The sequence below is a fragment of the Impatiens glandulifera genome, chromosome 4 (genome assembly GCF_907164915.1).
Source record: "Impatiens glandulifera chromosome 4, dImpGla2.1, whole genome shotgun sequence".
Taxonomy (NCBI): Eukaryota; Viridiplantae; Streptophyta; class Magnoliopsida; order Ericales; family Balsaminaceae; genus Impatiens; species Impatiens glandulifera.
The window spans coordinates 41,161,524-41,183,835 of NC_061865.1; the positions used below are offsets into that span (position 1 = coordinate 41,161,524).

At 31.1% G+C, this 22,312-nt stretch overlaps 1 protein-coding gene across 1 annotated transcript; it reads right to left on the minus strand.

Moving 5' to 3' along the window:
• Positions 1-2,094: 2,094 nt before the first annotated feature.
• LOC124935137 (B3 domain-containing protein Os07g0563300-like) lies at positions 2,095-14,633 on the minus strand. Its single transcript, XM_047475594.1, has 13 exons — positions 14,062-14,633; positions 13,373-13,454; positions 13,202-13,300; positions 11,668-11,974; positions 11,211-11,535; positions 10,783-10,879; positions 9,385-9,559; positions 6,715-6,788; positions 6,317-6,643; positions 5,295-5,344; positions 4,884-4,997; positions 3,518-3,588; positions 2,095-3,334 (listed from the first exon to the last, which is right to left on the minus strand). The coding sequence occupies exons 1-13, from the start codon at positions 14,187-14,189 to the stop codon at positions 2,631-2,633; spliced, it is 2,553 nt and encodes an 850-aa protein (XP_047331550.1). The 5' UTR covers positions 14,190-14,633; the 3' UTR covers positions 2,095-2,630.
• Positions 14,634-22,312: the final 7,679 nt, after the last annotated feature.

Consider the following 22,312-nt stretch of genomic DNA (forward strand, 5'->3'; position numbering starts at 1 on the left):
TCGAGGTAAGCGTTATAAATGATTTTAACAAGTTTTGTAATCATCTTTTATTTTTTAAGAACTTTAGTAAATCGCATTACAGATCTTTATTACAATTTACATGAAGGTATAAATAGTTTTACATGAATGTGTAAATGGTTTTACATGAAAATTACATGGATATATTTCAGTTTTCAAGGATTTCAAATAGTATTTCCTGTATTTATTTCAATTTTCAAATATTAATCGAATTATAAACTTGTTCATATAAATCAACTACAATATTGATTAGTCATATTTCATTTTTACAATATTAATCAATTTTTCCATGCATTTCAAGACGTATTTAGGTGATTAGAGCAACTTTTAACCTACTCAGTCTGCGTTTTACCAATCAACTTGTTCAATATACATTTGTTCATATAAAATCAACTTAAGCATTATAAGTCGAATTATAAACTTGTTCATATACACCAACTTCAATATTAATCAGTCTGCGTTTTTACAATAAAACTAACTATAATATTAAAAATAAGCAAATATGTACATTATCTACTTTAAATGATTACCTCCTAGTTTTATCTATTTTTTCCAATTTCTTCGTTGATACAGTAAATTAAACGATTTATTTATGTGAATTCTGATATGAAATGAGAGATAAACGTAAAACTTCAAAACAAATAAGAAATAAAATGTAAAGCTAGAAAAACTGATATGAGAAATAAAACTAGGTTTAGAAACTTTTTTCTTACCATTTTGGTTGCACAAGTCCAAAGCTTCATAAACCATTTTTTGAAATGTGAGAAGAAGAAAAAAAACGAGCATTTATAATTCGAAGAAGAAGAGACACGAACGGGTAGATCAAACAAACAGACGTGTAGATCAAACAAACAGACGCGAAAGAGTAGAGAGAGACAAACCCTTTTTTAATGTGCAGGAATAATTTTTCAATTTTATTTATTTCTCTCCATCCGACGTGGCATGGCACATCGGATTATCTAGATTCGCTGCATGTGTTAGTCGCTGCCTTATCATTTGATTCATTTCTATATATAATAAATAAAATTACTTATAAAAGAACTCTTTCACATTTACTGAATTAATGTGGATAAAATATGTTCTAATAATATGGTCTTAAATTGATAATAAAGAAAGAAAAAATAATCAAATACGTTCACTTTAAATAAAGAAAATGGAGAGATAGATGACACACTTATTTTAAGTATTATAGAAGTTATATTTGAATTAAATTGAAATTTTTGATAAAAACTTGTACATGTATCTTTCCAACAACTTTGAATTTACATGGTTTTATGGTTTTGTGAGAGGACGTATTAGAAGGGGTGACATTAATCAATATAAAAATGACAATAATAATGACGACAATATCTAGATAATATCTTATAAGAGAGTATTTAGGATAATAATAGAGAAAATAAATATATTTAAATTGAATATCATCGAAATTAGACGACATAGATAATGAAATTATTGACAATATTCTACTTAAGCATTACTCATTAACATTACAAGATTTTAATATTGTGAGAAAAATTATATTAAAAGAAACAAATTAATTAAATAATATTAAATTTAATAACTTATCAGCTAATTAATTAAAAATATAAGTAAAAATAATATTCATGTATCATATTCATAAATTAAAATATATGATCTAGCTAGAAATACATTTAAAAAATACTTATCTATTTTTAAGTCAAAACCAACTCCAACTTCAAACTCATACTTATTTTTAAGTTCAAACCCACAGTTTTTCCAAACAGTTATTTATTAAATAATTTCTTATATGAAATTTTTAAATAAATTGATTGAAATTTAATTTCTTGTAAAAAAAATATTCTTAATAATATTATAATATATATATATATATATATATATATATATATATATATATATATATATATATATATATATATATATATATATATATATATATATATATATATATATATAACTAGTATTTTGTATAGACCAGTTGTCAATTGTTCACAGGAATGTCTAACTAAACTCCTAAATATACACTATTTGAAAACACTTTTTAAGACTGAATTCAGAATTGGATCTGAAACAAAAAGCTCAATAACAAATTCTAGATGTAATTAAGTCTTGTTTCCAATAGTTATACTTTGAAAGGGAAAAAAAAGTGTTTCAAAAGAATCTGTAAAAACAATTACAGATGAGTTCACGTTCAAAAAAAAAAGTATTTGGATCCAGACCCAAACCCATAAGGATCTTGTTTTTTGTTACCAAAAGAAAAACATAAACTGGAGAGAATTTGAACCTGAACCTGGACATAACATATTTATCCATATAGTTAATTCTACTAGGCACTAGCAACAGAGCTAGCAAAAAGGAACAGCCCAATTCTATAACAACATTCAGCAACCTCTCTACTACCCATAATCATTTCTTTATCTTTCTCCTCCCCTAAATGCAAACCATATGGTATACACCATACTCAGCAAAATTCAATGGTTTGGGGCTTCCTTTTTACCTCTTTATGTACAACACATCTGCTTCAGGCACCTGTGGTGTTCTTCTGTCGGTCAATATCCTCGAATGTACAAAAGTTAGAAAGAAAGAAAAAATTCTGTTACCAAGTTTAATCTTATCTTATCCTTCCTATCCATTCATTGTGGTGTAGAGGTGGCCGATGATGCATTCTCAGGAAAAGTACCAAAACTCATCCTCCTGTTAGTTGTTTCGTTCCCTACAGCTTCTTCTACACTACCCATTTTTTCCCTATTCATATTCCTGTTTCTACTATTATTATTATCATTAACTTTCATGTTAGGGTCGAAGCCAAAACCATCTTCAATTGTCTTTCTCGAGTTTCCAAATTCCGAACCAGGAGATAGCTCTTCGTCCTTATCTGGCTGGCTATTCAGGTCAATCTGCCCTTTTAGTGGTGAAATGTGACAGATCATTTTGCCTATCTCTTCCTCTTCCGTTGCTACTTTATCACCTGATTTATCATTTATATCTTCATCTATACTCTGCTGCTGGTCTGTCCTTGTATCGGTTTCCACCTCTGTATCTGATTTGTTTTTCTCGCGCCTCAGCATAAATGTTTGGAAGCGACGCTTTACTGTTTGGCAAACAGTGCATTCGCAGTTCTGCTTGTGTCTTGGCCCTCCACTGGGCGGTTGAGAGCAGACAATACAAGTACACCCAACTTTATGACGCGGATGCTTTGTGGTCTCTTGGGTGGTTGTTGCTGGAACCATCATCTCACCTTCTTCTAGGATGGCTAGGTTAGGAAGTCTGTCAAGCCCATCCACAACTTGGATTCCATTTGGGTCCTGTTTGGCACCCTTCATTTTCTTGGAAGCAGCTGCTTAATCAATGTTGATTTTATCAGAAAGAAGAATATGGTCACAGCCTTACATTTTACACACAATTTGAAAAGAAAAAAATATATGAATCCTAAACTTATAATGCAGACAGTTCATTGGAATTGGAATGGGTAATAAAAATTTAGTTCTTACACCCATTTTGATTTTAAAGTTACACTTACCATTGATATTTCTTGATAACAACTCTTCAAGATGTTTTGTTTCCAATTCTTGTGGTGCTGAACACAAAGATCTGGAGACAAAAATAACAAAGAGATCAAAATTCCATAGGATTGGTAAGGTGGCAACTGTATGAAGTCTTCCATCTACAAAAAGTGATCCCATTCATACTAACCAGCTAATAAGTTTATAAGAATGCTATCAGATTATCTAAATCTATAGCTAGCCTAGCTATGAAGTATTTCCTCCTTTTTTGCTGTTGGCGAGAGAACACTATCATTTTATACATCCAAATGATCTCAAGAGTTAAAATAATTATCTCACACAGTTCACCTTGGGGCTTGTTTGGATTAATTGGAAATAATCCGGTTTATTGGGGAAAAAACTTGTTTAATGTAAAAAGTGGTTTATTTGGGAAAAATTACCAACATATCTTTAAATATTTTAAAATGTTATAGAAAATAAAGGAAGGATAATTTTGTATTTTGGTTATTGATTTGAATGATAAGATTGAAGAAGTGAGGGTTGATGATAGAGTGATTTATAATTTTGAAATAACCCCCCACCAAAATAATCCGCATCAAGCAAGCTTCAAAACAGTTTACCAAAAGCAATTACTTATTACATTAGAATTCCCAAGGAAATACATCTTTATCCCACTCTTTGTAAAGACAATGTCATAACAAATATAAAATGACAAACTTGTTCATATGAAATCAGGGGGGCACTACTTCTTTCTGAAGATTGAATTTCATTATAGAGGAAATATAAGTATGTTAAGGTTAGTTTAGTTGGGTTAGTAGATATGGCACGAAATAGTAAAGAGGCTCTTAAAGTTTATTATTTATTTTTAATTCGTTAGTTTTGACTTTTGACAGCTCATTAGTTCGTTAGAATAATGTACTCGTGTCACTTGTGAGCTATAAAAATAGGTGTTAGCTTTCGGAGAATATTATCAATGAAGAATGGTCTTGGCCTACTACTTTTTCTCTCATGGATGCTCACCTAAATTTTTCTTCTCTCATCCCATAATACTCTAATTCATCATCTAAACCTTCAATATCGAAACAAATTGTGACACATCATCTATGAATTAGAGATTGTTTGATTAGGGATTATTTGAAAATAAACTGTTTTTATTTTACAATATTGTTTGATGAAAAAATGATTTGTTTGGGTTATTTGGGTCAAATGACCAAAATATCCTAGACATTTAATATTTTAAAATATCATATCGTAAGATTACTTTTGTTGATGATTTAAATGATTTGATGGAGATATTGACAATGGGATATTCAATTAAACCACATCAAACAAGCCCTTAATAGTTTTGCGTATATCAAATGGAAAAGTGATTGCATGATATACCTCTGTGGATACCATAAGTTCTCTGAACAAGTCCATCTAGAAGGTAATAGAGCGTCAATGGGAATTTTACGCCACTTGAAACACTCGTCACATTGAGCCCATTGGACATTTTCACTGACAAAAGTAGGACATCATCAATGATTCATTTGGGTCCAAAATATTCAAATCAATAACCACGCCAACCATACAAGATCGTGGGATGTGCCATGGCAAGAGCTAAAGTGATTGATAAACTTTCTCATGAAAACAAGATGAAAACTAAACAAGAAGGCTGAATAAGTTAGATCACCTTAAATGAGCTTATAATCTTAGCGAAAAAAAGCACCTCATGTTATGTGCATGAAACAATAAAAGAGAACGACAAAAACAAGGAAATATGAGAAGCCTGAGCATTCATAGAGAGATAATCACCTGATGCCATTTTTAACAAAAAATGTTGGCCTCCCAATAACTGGTTCAACCTGCTGAAGCACATGATGTCAGAAACAGAAATCAAACAAGCAGTTTAAAGAAAAAAATTATATGTTGTTAACTTAATTTGGCAAGTAATGGAAACAATAATGTCCTTTTTTAAAAAACAAAACTGAAACTTCTATTAATAAACAAGATATTATGAGAATCGTAATATATTGTCAATAAGTACAATTAAAGCGCAATAATTGAAAATACACTAGCAATTATGTTCTTTGTTGCATATATATTTCCCAATTCTATTAAATAAATACTTGTTTTAATCATTTTCCAAAAATAACTTCTCCGGAGTCCAGACAAACTTTGAACATAATTATCACAAATGAAACTGACTAGCTTACAACAAACAAATTGAACACTACACCAGGTAATAGAGCCTATTTAGACACTGTTAATTTGTCACAATCACATTGAAAAATCAAAATTAAATTGATTTTCTTTGCATTTGATATGTGAAGTGAGATTGATTTAGATCAAACTTTATTTGATATACAAAAAGTTGCTACATTTTATCAACTTTTTTTTTAAATGTCAACTTATATTAAAAACAAAGAAATGCGTTCAAATTATATGGAAATGGGAATGGGGAAGTAAAACAGAAATGCAGAAAAACAGATTCATCAAGTTAGATGCCAATAAGATCAAAGAATAATCATCCCATGCATGCCCCCGTTTCCAAATTAATGCAAACGCATGACATACAGAATAATCAAGCTTCATCAACTTTTTATATTTGGATTTTACCATTTTACCCTTACTAAACATATATATACATATGTATGACTGAATCCCTTTACGATGAAAGCTTTTTACTTACAAACGTTTGGATCACAAGGACAAAAGGTTAGTCAAAATTTGGATTGTGATCCAAAATATTTTCTTGATCAGCCAAATGTAGAATTTATTGTATTCTTAGCAAGTTGACAAAATGCTATACCAAAACAGTATGTGACACCAGATACCTCATATTCTTCAAATTCAATGCCTTGAATAATAACCATAGATGGGATATGATTAGTAGGTGGGCGTATTAAAGCTTGAGCGTCTTCCCAAGTCAGCTTCAGCTCTATTAGGTCTCCATCTCCAGTCTTTTTCCGTTTGATCTTCGGACCAAGAGCATTTTTCTTCCTCCTGATGCGCGAAGAAGATTTATCCCCAGCTTGTTCAGATTTATCATTCTTTGAACCTGGACTAGCTGGATTGACTAAATCAGCATTGACCATTGATACAATTTCACCAGCCTTACATTTTTTAGCATCTCCGTTAATAGCATTGTCAGTCTCGTTTCCCTGCAGACAGAAATAAAAGTATATGAATACATTAAAATAGAAGTGATTACTAATGTATTTGTAAAATATACCTTGTTTGGAGCATTAGAAGCTTTCCTGAAACCCATGATCAACTTCCCTTCTCTTCCAAGTCGACTGAATGTCACTGCAGATTAAGATAAAAGTCCTAAAACCAAATTTTTGTTGAGCAAATAAAACATCAAGAGCATTAAAATTGAAATCAAAACTATGGAAAGAAAATAGCCTACAAACAACAGATACAAAGAATACATTTCAAATCTGTTTTTCTGTGTAGATGTGTGTTTTATTATTCTTGATTTTAATAAATTTATTACCAGAATTATGGAATTCTATTATTAACTTGTATGATTTCAAGAATTTTTTATTTTAAATAAATTGTTTATGACTCCCAGAAATAATTAAACAATTTTTGAGTGGGAATGAACATTGTTTCCAATTGGTTTTGTAAGCTTTGTAAGGTGTATTATTTAACATTTTGTTGAATTATTTCTTCAAAGATTGTGTGATTTTGCTTGCACTCAACATGTTGCTTTGTTATCCCCTCTTCTAGCCTAGCGGCAATAAGAGGTGGATATTCACCCTACGATCCTGGGTTCGGGCCCGTAAGGCAGCAAGTTCTGCGCCTGGTTAAATAATTAAGTGTGTTTGCGGGATACATACTTAATCCGTTGTCCCATTTTTGATTTCCCAAAAAAGCATGTGCTTTGTTTACACTCAACATGTTGAGTGTTGTCAGTCTTAACTTTATCAGACTCAATATCCTTTAAATATATGAATTTCCCATGTAAACTTTAACTAACTATCTAAATAACATTTTTCCCTCTCAAATTTCTACATAGTATCAGAACAGGTTTTTCCATTTTGAAGAAACATGTTCACAACTTTCCGCTGCCTCCTCCAATGGTGGAAATAGCCATTGGAGGAGAACTCAAATGATTATATTATCTCATATTTCTTAAGTATTTTTTATCTTTATTGTATCACCCACTATGTTAAACAAGTAGGACGTCATTTCAAAACTGCACTCTGTACATCTTCGCGTCTTGACAGATTTCTTCCACATTTTATCTGTCTAAAAATTATCACTTTTCACTTCAAGAGTTGCACGAGCCAGAGCAGGAGTCGGGAGTCGGGAGCCGGGAGCCGGGAGCCAGGAGCCAAGAGTCACTCCTCTAACGAAGTGAGGCATGAATTAAAATTAGTCAAATTGAAAGAATGTCATCAACATTATCATCTCCCTCTCCACTCTCATAGTTGTCCAAGACTTTCCTATTAGGTGGCTAACATAGTCTTTTCCTATTAGGTGGCTAACATTCTCATTAAAACTCTTCCCAAGTTGATTTGAGGAAGTATGTGGCAAGTTGGGTAATCTCAACATCTATTACCCAACTTGAGGGGGGAGTGTTGAATTATCTCTTCATCTTGGATGATGTGCAATTTTGCTTGCACTCAACATGTTTTTTGTTTACATGAGTGTTATCAATCTTTACCTTTATCACACTCAATGTACTTTAAATATATGGATTTTCCATGTAAACTTTAACTAACTATCTAAATAATATTTTTCCATTTATCAAATTTCATTTCTTTACAAAAATTATTTGACATACTTTGACAAATTTTCAATAGGCTTTGTTTGGAAACCCCTAAACCCCAGAGCTAGATTAATCGTTTGGGCCTAACCATGTTTGGAAACTAATTTTATACTAGTGTGGCCAGAGCTACTGGGCCCAACTCCATACCACATCCAACTACATTCCCCTTCATATCTCCTTTCATGTGTAATTCACATTTTTGGACTTGGATTTCTTTATATTGTCGATTCCCAAATCAGAACTGCTGAGAATCACGAAATAACTGTACAAGCAATCGAGGTATCAGTCAGCAACGAGGAGTCACCGTAGTCGACCCTCACACTAACGTACTCAACAAAGATCAAATCATCCAAGGTCTCTCCCTAGATCCATTAACTACCTCCTCAAAGAGCGGTGTCTCTTCTCTTTGTTCTAGTTGGCATTCTCATTCGTTCAACTTTCTTCTTCCTCCAACCTAGTCTCGCCTGCATCGCCTCCTCCGAGCAACACTCCTCAATTAGCAGATCTTGTTTTCTCTGTCCGCGAATCATTACCCTCGAACTCGTACGGATTCAGTAGACAGGTTGGAGGTAGAGTTCCTATGGGAATTGGCCTGCAACAACTTAGGATTGTTGTTGTAGGGGAATTCGTTGGTGGGTAAGTTGATCACAACAATGGATAATGTAATCGTGATCAATTGACAATTTGAAGAAAGAGAAATATGAACTTATGCACCATTTTGGGAATCCAGGGTTTGAGCTTCTCATGCATGATGTTGTGAAAGCGATACTACTGCAAGCAATATTCCTAGCGTTCGAGCTTCAAATTGACAGTTGACACTACCTTGAAATGCTTAATTCCAAAATAAATAAAAAATAAAAACGTATATGTAACTAATCCAACTACACTGTTCATATCAAACGTAACTAATAATTTTTGGTTTCCGAACAGAGTGTGTTTTGAGTCAAAACAACAAACTTTACAAAATGTAAGGTTCAATTTATCACTTTAATTAGTTGAAGTTCAATTCATACATGAAAATTAAGGCGTTTGACATATATTGTACCAAGTGAATTCAGAAGTCATACCAAAAGTACCATAAGAATTATGTAGATGAGAAAAAAATTATTGAGGTTTTAACTTTACCTATATCACCAGCTTGCAATTGCATTGCCTGTATACAAGGAGTGACACCCTCTAAAACATACATTCTGCTGCTGTTATTAGGCCAAAATCGAAACTGAAATACCCATTCTTTTCCTTGCAAGTCTTGGACTTTGAGTGGTAAACCTTCCGGATGAGAAATTGGTGGAAAGTAGGCCTGCACCATAGTTTACAGACATCCAGACTTTCAAGATTAAGATGGAATCAATGCAGCAAGATTTGGAACAATAAAAGGGACCTCTTTCTAATATGTTGGGAAGATAGACAATATAGAAATGTCCACAGCTGAAGTAACACATTTAGGAGCAAATTTTGGATCGAAATTATTTTCCATTAGAAACAAAAATCAAAACTGATGTGTAAACTTGTCAAAATTTCATGAAGAAAATGAAAAGTAAAAACTGATTGTCAGCACTATCTGGATCATAGTTGTAATAGCGGCCATAGCGAATAGCGTAGCGACCATATGTAGCTATAAGGCGCAATAGGCTAAGCACTTTCAAATAGCCCCCACTTTTGTCGCTATAGCTCATATAGCGCCGAAAACTATTGCCCCAAAAAAACACTTTTTAAAAAAAAATTAATATTAATTGTTAGACTTTTCATCTTCCCAAATTTTTCTCACTTATATAAATTTCAAATAAAAATTTGGACTTTTCCTCTTCTTTGCACACTTCTTTTTCCTTCTTTTCTTCTCATATTACTTTTCTCTCTAGCTTTTTCCTATCCCTCTTCCAATTCTTCTCTTCTTTCCTCTAATCTTCTATCCACATTTCTTCTCATATTACTTTTCTCAATCCTCTTTCCTTATTGTGATTTGACTTGGCAAGATGTAGCCGATATTGTTGGAGTTAATAAAGCTCCTTATACATTGAGACAATCAAATACAACTTCATCTACACCTTTAAGATGCTCGAAGGCAATCACATCTAAGTCTAGGGGGAAAAGATTAATAAGAACATCTAACACATTTGATCTTTTAGATGAAGAAAGTGAATTTGATTTCGATGAAAAAGTTAAGAAGAGAATGATGTTGAGCATTATGCAATTTCAAATGATGAAGATGATCTCGATCTTGATGAAGAAAATGATGACAATGAATTTTAGATTATGTTTTGAACTTTTTCTAGTTTAAGAATTGATGGTTTTTATGTTTTCAACTTTTATTTTTGTTATATTTTTAAATTTTGATATTTATATGTTTTCTACGCTTTATTTTCAAATAACCCTCGCTACGCTATTCGTTTTACGCTATAGCCATGAGCAGCTTTGACGCTATTGACAACTATGCTCTGGATTTGACAAAAACAATTATCTAAACATGCACATAATTGTTCGTTTCAAACTTTCAATAAATAATAAGCAGATTAGGAAGCATACCTCGGCACACTTTTTAGGAAGTACCAATCGACCAATTCTCCCAGCATCACTTGCACTTAACATCTTCTCAAATAAAGGAGTGATCACATAATTTGGACTTTACACAATGTTAAGGATAACGACATAAGCATCATCACCTATTGGAATCTTAATGAATAAGTTAATAAGACAGAAATGATAATTAATATCTGGAAAGATTGATTCTTACTGGCTTTAATAGGAAATATCTTAGGGCTTGTTTTGGGATGATTTCATTTTTTCTTTTTAGAAAAAAAATGAATTTTTGATTAAAATCATACTAAAAGCAAAATCATCCATCAATTTTCCACAGCAAACACGTACCATCAAACATTTTTTTACCACAAATACTCTGAAATTACCTAAGCAGGTAAAATGGAAGGTAGTGAATTACTAGAGAAATAGGATACTCTGCAGATATATGTTGCAACTCAGGCGCTGTTAGCCTGGGTGAATACCTAGAAAGTAACTGTCCTTTTGGCCGATTATCACCTCGTCCCATTCCATTTCGTAACTGAGCTTCATTGGATGGATCAAAAACACAATTCCCACCAAATTCTAGTTCTGGAGGAGTTGAGAGAGGCAGATGAGTTTTAGAAAGCTTTGTTAGGTCATTTACTTCATATGGTGAAACAGATGGCATAGCCAAACCATATTTCAGCATAGATTCATCATTCTTCGAGAAATTTCCCTTCTGGTTTATACAGTGATTAGATTGCTCCAATTCGTCCATCCCTAAAAGAGAAGAAAAATAAGCATTACATCGAGTCCTCCAAAACAGATACCGGATCAACCAAAATTCTCTGAAGGCATGGTAAGATAGTACTTTTATAAAGGTAGAATCAATTGGAGTAGGAAGGATCATACCAGCTTTCCCTTTCTCAAGTGATTCTGCTGAACGAAGTTTCAAAGCTCCATTCAGAAACCTACCAGAAAAATCAGACAGCTTTTTGTTATCTAAAACAAGATTTGTGTGATGCTTATTGCTAGCTTCAACAGGAACTCGTTGTTGCAATTCAGGCTGAACGATTGAACTGAATAAATTGGGTGCTTGTCGCCATGGCACTGGACCTGATCCAGCAAGGTGACTCCAGTTTTTCGCAGAGTGGTCTTTGTTTCTTTCAGGCTGCGCGGGGAGGAAAAGAGAAGGTGGTGGCCATGCAGGATTTGGTGTCTGAAAATTAAGATTTAGGCAATGTTTACACGGCTTATCACTTAATCGGAAAAATTAAGTGCTTATTTGAAATAAGTCCATTTTATAAGGGTTACTTAAAACCACTTTATTCTTTAAATTCAACTCAAATTAGGTAAAAAGAAACTAGAATACTTAGCTTAATTCGGTAAGTTATGAATGACTTAAATTGATAGTGTACGGTATGAGATACAAAAAATAATTAAATAACGTCACTCTAAGGGTAAAATAATCTTTAAATACTTTTCTGACATTAGTTTCACATTTCCTCAAATCAATTTCCATACTTAAAATTCAGTTTTTTCATTTGTTTTATTCAACATTTATTTTTCACACTTATTTGGCACTTTATATTCAGCATTTGTATTCAACACCTAATTTTTAATTTTATCAAACACCCTTAGCGAGAAAGTTAAAAGGCAAGGAACTTTTCCAGACACAACAATAATGAAATGCACGGTGTTTCACGCCATCACTATATATTAGTCCAGCTCTTCATGCAAATTGAATGAATGTTTAGGAATCTCGTAATTGCAGTAAAAAGAGATCATATGAATAGGGCACCCTAAAATAGAAATATGACTAACAAATGGAAAAGGAAGCACAATTAGTTAGTCCTAAAGCACATCTGCAATTCTTTTCAGAGAAAAATCCACACTGAGGGTTTTAAGGCACTGCAGTAAATGAAGTGAGTTTGAAATTCAAATCAGCCATGTCAACCACAAATTCACCTACAAGCCACAGCTGTCTAGTTTATAAACATAAGTAATATGAGGTTAAAAACTTACAGCATGCAAGAAAACAACAAAAGTCAGAGTTAACACATTTTTATAAATACTTCTCTTCCTTTAATGATAAAGACATAACCCAATTCCAAAATCTTTATGAATTAACTGGCCTCATACTTTTGCTCCTAGGGTTAAATTCAGATAAGAATGAGATGCAAGTTCAATCAATTTTGATAATTTTCCATCGTTGTCTCCGTATTTTTGTCGTTTTGTTGATGATTTGGCTCATTGTTTTTTAAAGACCATTCTTGTAATTTTTATATCAATCTTTTATAAACATTATTAATTGCCATGTATAAGGGAAAACATAAACGAACCACAATTCACATCAGCCAAATTTGGAACATCCCACAAAAGAACTAGAAAATGGCATATGACAAGTTGAAAACCAACCAGATGATGAAACAATCATGTAACTCACCAGAATGAAACTCTTCCTTGTACAAGTTATACATTCTATTCCCCCGCCATCCAACAATACAAACAAATGGAAGGAGACTATGCACCCACAGTGAATTTGCTGCAACAAAATATTTTATTCAGAAGTGGGACATTTAAATTAACCTAATCAAAGAATAGATATTAAACCCACCTTTGCGCAAGACTCACAACACCTCCAACCTGAAGCACTCAAATGGAAAGTCTCGCAGAATTTTCCTTCTTCATATGCAGATCTACAGTCAAACGATAAACCTAAGGTTAAAGTCTAGCATAAGCCAAAATTTGAAAAAGATAATCCCAGTTTGGAGCAATTAGGTGAAATAGAAGATATCTTTCAAAATTATGATAAAGTCTTACATAGAACAAATGAATCTATGAAAAAAAAGTGAACAAGGCAGGACTCCATAGTTTACAGCAATAAATATGATCGAAAACATAAATTCCATTATTTGAAAAATAACAGGCCAGTAACCAGAAGAAGTAAACATGCTACCCACTCAAAACAAACTCTGTTCAAGAAAGAATTTGCTAACAGAAAGATAACATCGGTCAAATTCTCTGGCTCAATCACTTCAATAAACATAATCAATTGCATAGTTGTTGATGTTGAGTGAGATTTCCAGTGAAAAAAAACAAAGATTAATCATCCATTTGGAGTTCCCAATAACTTCCTGGGAGATCAAGCTTGATTCTAAGAAACTAATGCATGCATTCATCATTTTGGTCTAGACCATAGTAAGAACAAGAAAAACAATAAATCTCTTCAAACATAGAAAAACAGAACAAGAAAAAGGCATGTTAATAGAATTAAGCCCCAACTGAAACAGATGAAATACTTACGCGCATCGATCACACAGGTCAGCGAACTCCCCCGTCCGGCGGCGCCACCCTCTCCTCGGCGGCGATAAAACATTATTACAGATGGAATTGAAACAAACCCTCGTAACCGTCGTCGAAGGAGACGACATCGAGATGTTCAAAAGCAACAGAACGTGCTGAACATAAGCCCTAAGAGAATAAATACTATAAAGAACCAAGAAAGACGACAAGAACGATATTCGCCCGTTTATAATTCAAAAATAATCAGAACAGCCACGAACAGACAGACACCTGTAACAAAACAAAAAAAGAAGTCTGACCCATCAAAAAGCCCTAGCTTTTTAGGCTTAAAAGAGAGAAATGTAACATCAATGGCTACCCTTTGCCGATCACAGACACGAGGTGGAATGGGTAGACGTTCTTGAGGGTTTTTTGAAGGGGAAATGGAAGAGAAAACGGACGTAAAAGACAGATAGATAGAATCATCTACACAAAAAAGTTTTCATTCTCTCAACTCAAGTATATATAACTTCAGAAACACGTGGTAGTAGTAGTAGAAGAGAAGAAGAAAGCTGGCCTACGGGGCCATGGCGAATCGTCTCTCTACCTGATCTCTCTTTTCTCTCTCACACACAAACACACAGCGATCACTGTCACTGTCATTTTAGTGGGGTTTACACTTTTCAGTATTGTCTGTCATTTTGGTGTGGAGGCTATATTTAGGAAATATAAACTTTAATTATTTTCCTTAATTTTATTCATTTTAAGATTGTTTTTTATTTTATTAATATTTTTTTTTATGTAAGTGGCTAATATATTTTAATTTTATTAAAAAAAACGTGTATTTACTGTAAATTAAATAAGTTATCAATTGACACCATCAATTAAAATAAGATAGTGATAGAAAATAGTCAAAGAAGATATTAAAAAATAGTAATTAAAAGTACATCTATTGAAAATAGTGGTCAATCTATTATTTTAAGATGTTTATATTTTTGGACAAGTATAAGACAATCTATTATTTTAAGATGTCTATATGTTTGGACAAGGTATTTTAAGACACTATTTTTTGGACAAGAGATATTTAATGAGTTCTGTTTAATTTTTAATTTTTTTGAATTCAATTTTTGAAAGAGAATGGGATATATATAATTCAGTTTAATAAAAATTTAGAATAAAAAAAAGATAAAGTTACAAGTTTTTAAATTAGGTATGTAACGGTATCTTTCTTTAAAAATACTAACAATAATCATTTGTACTCATATAAAAGTAAACTAAAGATAGATAATATCTAAAATAGTCATAATCGAAGTTCAAAGCAACAAATTATTTGTTGAATTCAAACAAAAAAATGGAGAGACGTACAACATCATCACATTCCTTCTTCACTTAACTGAAACCAACCGATTTTCCTTCAGTCTATGATTGTTGAAGCTTTGTCTGAATAGTGCGAAGATGTGATTTTCATTTTTATTTTAATTCGACTCAATTACTATTTGGACTGAACTTCTATTTTAATAAATGAAGCTCAACCATTAGGCTTTTTTCTGAAATAGAAGTTTATTTCGTCTATTTTAATTGACGCGAAAATACATTGTTTTAATTTAATTGACACTAAAATACATAATATCTTTCACATTTTCAACGGGTCTCTCTTCCTCTACAGATTTCTTTTCTTCTTCCATCCCCTCTTCTTCTCTCATCTCTAATCTCTTTCTTAGTTTCATCTCCAATTCAAAAAAATTCTCTATAGATGGCAATTCAGGTATTTTGATTTTATTTTAATTTAATATTGTTTGGTTTAATTTAGGATTTAGATTAGGGCTCTCTTTGTTCTTTTTTTATTATTTTGAAGTAAAATTTATAATGTTCCAATATCAAGCAGTTCACGAATAATCTTTATTTTGGTCATTATTTTAGATAGGAATGATTTTGTCTTTTTCTAATGAATTCATAAATATAATCGTGTTCATCTTTATTCAATAATATATCTAAAATTTAGATAATGATATTTATCGGATCAGAAAAGGATAGAAAAGATGTTTTCCTTAAAAATATCAAATCATATTTACTTGAATTTTTATCAATGAATAATGGACAATGGATATCACAATCAATTCATTCATATTTTTGCATATTTAGGTTTTGCTTTCATTTATTGTCTATAATATCAATAAATTCAAAAACTAGGTAAAACAAAATTAAGATGATCAAGGACAACCACTGTGAAACAAAATGAAAATGGAAAAAATGTTGTTCAAAAACATGCCTAAAGAATCAAAAACAATTTCATAATAATTGAGATACATTGAAAATTTATTTAAATACATGTAAATATTAAATCAGTTTCATAATAATGAATAATCCAATCCCAAAAAAAAAATGTAGAAACCAAAAAATTTGTAAACACTAAAAATTTAAATAACCAATTTATAAAATTAAAATAATTATTTTAATGTATTTTCAAATAAATAAAATCAAAATAATTAACCCCAATTCAAAAACCTAATTAAAATAATTAATTAAATTATTTATTATAATATTTAAAATCTAATTAATTAAGGAAATTGGCCAAACAAAAAAATAAAATTATTTGAGATAAATATTGTACTCATTTTAACTTAAAATAATTTTAGAAAAATCAAGAGATTAAAATAAATAATTTAGGAACCTCAAAATTATTTATTTAACTCCAAAATATAAAAATATATATATATATATTAAAATAAATTGATAAAATATTTGTCATATTTATTTTAATATTTTGTGTATTTTAAAAGATCAAAACTAAAGCCAAGAGGATAAAAAAAATTAGTTTCAAACAAACCCCTGAGGTTTTAAACAAAAAATAAAATTCGTCATTGGGTGTAGTCGAAATTCTGTGAGAATGCTACAGCTGAAACCGTAGGCATTAGATAAGCATTGTATTTTTATCCAATGCCTTAGAAGCGCCCGCTACAACGGAGAGGACGCGCGTCTACGCCGCACCTGATCAGCTAACGCTCCGTTAGATGAATCGCCACAGAACGTTCAACATTGGACATAACGGATGGAACGCTCCGCGTCCGCGTTTACACCCAAAATAACGTCGTTTTGAACCTTGGTTGTCTTCTTCCTCGCGATCGCTGGAAGGATAAGAACAACCGGCATCTTTGATTTTTCAAAGATGGAACTCGACCATTTCTCAACCTATTTGGCTGATTTGAAAGGTGAAATGATCACCCTACTTAATTTCTCTTAATGGTGTGAGCAAATTCAATTTCACCTTGGTGTTATGGATCTTGACATTGCACTTGTAAGTGAGAAACCTATTGCTCTTCTTGATATAAGCAATGTTGAACAATGATATTTCTATAATGTTTGGAAAAATCAAACAAACTGAGCACCTTCAGTTTTGCGAAGTGTGGACTTAATGTTGTTTACTACAGTCCTCCGCATAAACATTAGGCTCAGTCTGTTTGATATTTCCCAAGCATTATAGAAAGATCTCAGTTCAACACTACTTGTATCAATAAGATCAGTAGGTTTCTCACTTACAAGTGCAATGTCAAGATCCAAAGCACCAAGGTGAAACTGAACTTGCTCACACCATTTAGAGAAATTAAGCCCAAAATAAAACAACTGACGTAGCTTACGAATGAAGAGAAATTGGAACTGATACTGCAATACATATAGAAGGTACCCACACATTAATGCTTGAGTAAAAACTTGACTAAATATTCAGAATTATTTAAACAAGTGAACATTAACGCATATTAAAGGTCTCCTTTAGGTGACACAACAATATACAACATAAACATAATTGATGCTCAAATTCATTAACATAATTTGTGATTAACATAATCCAATCAAATATGTTTGTAATCTTTGGATATACTAAATGTTAGGATCGAAGACAATAGTAAAAAGGGTTGAAGACTATTGTTCTATTTTTCGCTTAAATGCGATTTTAATCTTGTTAAGGATTAAAATCTGTTTCTAGTCTTGGACAAATCGTGACAAGTTCTTGAACGGTTTTAAGTGCGGAAAATGCTTGCGATATTTGAATCGGCAAATATAAGAATGAATGACGTAATGAAAAGACAACACAAGATTTTATGGATGTTCGGAGATAAAGCTATTACGTCAATCCTTCTTCTGTTTTCAGAATGATTCCACTAGAAAATTTTGATTTGTATAACTTTTACACAAACTCACTCAGATCACAAGTCTTATCACTTACATGTCTGAACTCCTATCTCTCACACTATCTTGTTGAACACTACTCTTTATTCAACTTACACCAGTAAAATAATTATCGAATAATACAAAAGACTACCTCTCAATGTATATCGTCTCGTGTATGTGTAAAATTGAAGAACGAACGAGAGTTTGCAAAAGAACCGAGAGCACGAAAAAGATTCACCGTTGTTTTCTAATGCTTTTTTATGTTTGAAGCATGACAAAAGTTGAATCCATTCTGTCGATACGTGGCAACGATACATTTGTCGTATGCTTGGCGTACATGGTCGTACGTGGTTTAGTGCGCATGAGAATGAAATATTCGTTTATTGTTTTGAATGTCAGAGCAGAGAGCTAGTTGTACATTTTATCGTATTGCATAGCTCAGCTGTTTGACTTAGCTAATACGTATTTAGTTGATGTGGAACTCAGCTGATAGCGAGCTCTACTGATGAGTTACTCTGCTGCTGGCGGACTCAATTGTTGAACAACTCTGTTGTTGACGAACTCAACTATTGGCAAGTCAGCTGTTGAGCTACTCTACTGTTGGCAAGTCAGCTGCTGAGCTACTCTACTGATGTCTACTGATGACGAACTCAACTGTTGGAAAGTCAGATGTTGAGCTACTCTACTAATAGCGAACTCAGTTGTTGAGCTACTCTACTGATAGCGAACTCAGTTGTTGGCGCATCTTCAGTTGACAACAAATCTGTTAATGACAACTTTGCTGTTAACGAACTTTGTTGATTGTGCAACTCTACTGTCATCGAGTCTTCAATTTTACCTGCGCATTAACACATTACTGAACTTAATTTTATTTCTTCATCAAAATCATCATTAAAACCATGTGTGTTGATTTTAATTAACCTAAGTTCATTTTAATCAATTAAAAAGTTTTTCATAATTCAACTTAATTTAATGATTTCTCCTTTAACTTAATTTAACAATTTCGTTTTTTTTCTTCCTAATTTACTTAATTTAACACTAAACATACCTAACTAAGTATATTAATTCACCACGATAATGTTCATCATAATAAAATAACTAGTTAGCATTTGGACGATTCATAATATTTTATAACAATAAACTTCAATATACTAATGATAAAATAAAAATAAGCAAACACCTAAATGTCATCTCGTTAATAAGAATCACATAAGCATGAGTAATTGAATTAACTTAATTGGATATCTATTAAACCTTTCTAATTTGCTACTTTGGCGATTAACAAATTACACATAATATAGATATCAATCTAAATAGGAGCATAAACTTTATGGCTTAATCACTATGGTGATTAAAAAATTTATTAATTGATTGAATTTATTTTAATTTGATATCTATAAAACTTTTCAAATTTGGTCACTTTAGTGACTGACAAATTATATATAATTTGTCACTTTGGTGATTAATAAACCCATTAGTTGTTTTTCATCATCATAATGATTTTTAATATTTCTTATAATAAAACTTTCTGATTTAACATCATGATTGTATATACATATATGATATATATTTTTATTATTCATCAATCATGTTTAAAAACTTTATAATTTTTTTTTATTATCAACCAGTCATAATATGAATTCTTTATTTTACATTACAATCAAACAAGAACCTTAAGGTGCTTATTAACCATTTAAACGGAAATTCATTTCTTATCTTTTTTTTCTTTAACGTAGGCTATAATGGAAGAGAGAGGTAGGAGAAGAGAAATGAGAAGTATAAGGCTGGCTGACTTCTTTATAATATCAATTTATTGATTGTTTACATATAACATATTATTTGAAAATAATAATTAATCTTTCAAATCCTAATTCATCCTCACATTCAAACCTTTTGACAATAGATAACTTAAAAACAAATTTATATATTCTTAATTTCAGATTTCTGTTTGCTTTGAAACTCTAATAGTCTTTAGTATCATATAATAAGGAATAAAATAACATGATCAATTATAATCGGAAAATTGCAGGTTCAATAACCAAGGCTCTGGTACCACATGTTAGCTTGTAATCGTAATAAACTCGTAATTATGTAATTCCAAAACTCTAATGTCACATATATCATTATTAGTCAAAAATTTTGAACAATGTGTTTTCGTGGACATAAATTAAATAATAGAGAGCGTATATTAATCTATAATGAGAGTTGCGGAATAAATGATCGTTATAAAGCGAGAATAGTGTTTCTCTCTTTTTCCTCTTTCTTCCACTTTCTTCTTAATGAGAAAAGATAACTATCATATGTGTATTTGTGGAAAGAGAGATGACCCCTGGCATAAAAACCTTTTTCATCAAAGTAGGCTAATTAAGTTAATGGGCCAATAAGGATTTTGTCTATTTAATTAAACTATTTTTCATGTTTACCATAGGCCACAATTATTGGGCTTTATTAGACCAATGTCTAACTTAATCAATCCCTGACATTTTTCCCAGGATAATATTCCAGCTATGTATTTTGTCTCATCCTCTTTTTCTGTTCTTAAAAATAAAGAGAAAATTATGGAAAAAACGAGGACAATATTATCCCTTTTGATGGATTGCAAACTTTTATTGTTAAAGGATTATTTATTTTGGAACTGAAAAAACAGTTTACAATTTTTTAATCACTTTTAACTTAAAATTGTCACTTAATATTGACACGTCATATTATAATATCAACGTTGGTCACCAAAATTTTTGTCGGAAATAAATACATATATTTTTTTAGGTATTTTTTAAATACGAAAGATAAAATATTATTCAAGTGTATTTATCCCAAAAATAATTATAAAGCATGTATCAAAATATTATGCCTAAATTGTTTAGACTCAAAATTTAATGGGCTTTACAAAAAGCTCCTCATTTAAGCAATTTATCACATAAATACAAAAATAATATAAATGGGTCCAAATTTTTATTGGGCCAAATATTGCTGGTCACGATGTCCTGTTCCGTCGACGTGATGAGACTGTTCCGTCGACGTGATCTAGTCTCATCGAGTTTAAACGTAAGATTTATTCTAACATGCAAAGTAAAAGAAATAGTTTTTTATGAATGCGGATAGAGTATTTATAGGAGAATAGTCATTATAAAACGTTATGTATCACTTTCTTAATAGGGTCCTAAACACAGATTCTATTTGCAAGAAAATAAAAGCATACACTTGCAACCATTGTAACCTACCATTAATTTGTGTAATATTTTTCTCTTTTCTTTATTATGTAATAAAAATATCTCTAAGTTTTTCTTTATAGAATTTTATCTTAAATTTTATTTTAAATTTTTATTCGAATTTTTGTTTTACAAATAATATACAGATAAAAGAAATGATTTCTTAACATTAATATTTTAGATTGAGAATAGTGGAAACCTTGAGTTTGAATTAGGATGCCCATAAAAATTTTATGGACAATTATGTTGTTTTTTAAAACGCTTAGATTCGGAACTGAAACTGTATTTAGGAAAATAAATAATTTATTTAAAAATAATCTTTTAAATCTTTTGTTGGGATATTAATTTAGATAAAATAATAATATAAAATATTATTTAATTATGTATATATTAGCAAATTTAATATATATATTTATTTTAGTTCAAACTCAGTTTTAGTTTTAGTTTCCAAATAATGTAAGAGTATAGGCTTGAGTTTTAGTAAAATCTTACTAAGTATGAATATTCTAGTATACGTCTATTTTTAAATCAAACAAAGAGGGTGTGAAAATTGACCTTCTTTATTGGATCTTTTGTTGTTCATCTAAAGAGACTAAATTTAGCACATCCACCATCTTAATGTCATTTTGGCATAATTTCAAATAATTTAAATGTTACAATTCAATCAAATAATTTAAAATTATTTGAAATATAACCTAATCATGAATAAAGTAGATTGTCAAAATTCTGTTTAGATTATGTTTGTGATTTTTTGAATTTTTTTTCAGAATTGAATTTGCGTACATCGTGTAAAAGTTTGGTCCAATTTGTCTAAATTTAGAGTTTTATATTCAAAAAGTTATGAAAATTGAAAAAAAAACATTTATTGTAACTTTTCAATATTATAAAATTGTGAA

What these genes read in the sequence shown, in the direction of transcription:
- LOC124935137 (XM_047475594.1), bottom strand. Translation starts at nt 14,189, where the DNA reads ATGTCGTCTCCTTCGACGACGGTTACGAGGGTTTGTTTCAATTCCATC. An exon ending in GTTGTGAGTCTTGCGCAAAG is followed by an intron (nt 13,301 to 13,372) that starts GTGGGTTTAATA and finishes ATTTTGTTGCAG; the next exon opens with CAAATTCACTGTGGGTGCAT. An exon ending in CTTCTAATGCTCCAAACAAG is followed by an intron (nt 6,644 to 6,714) that starts GTATATTTTACA and finishes TTCTGTCTGCAG; the next exon opens with GGAAACGAGACTGACAATGC.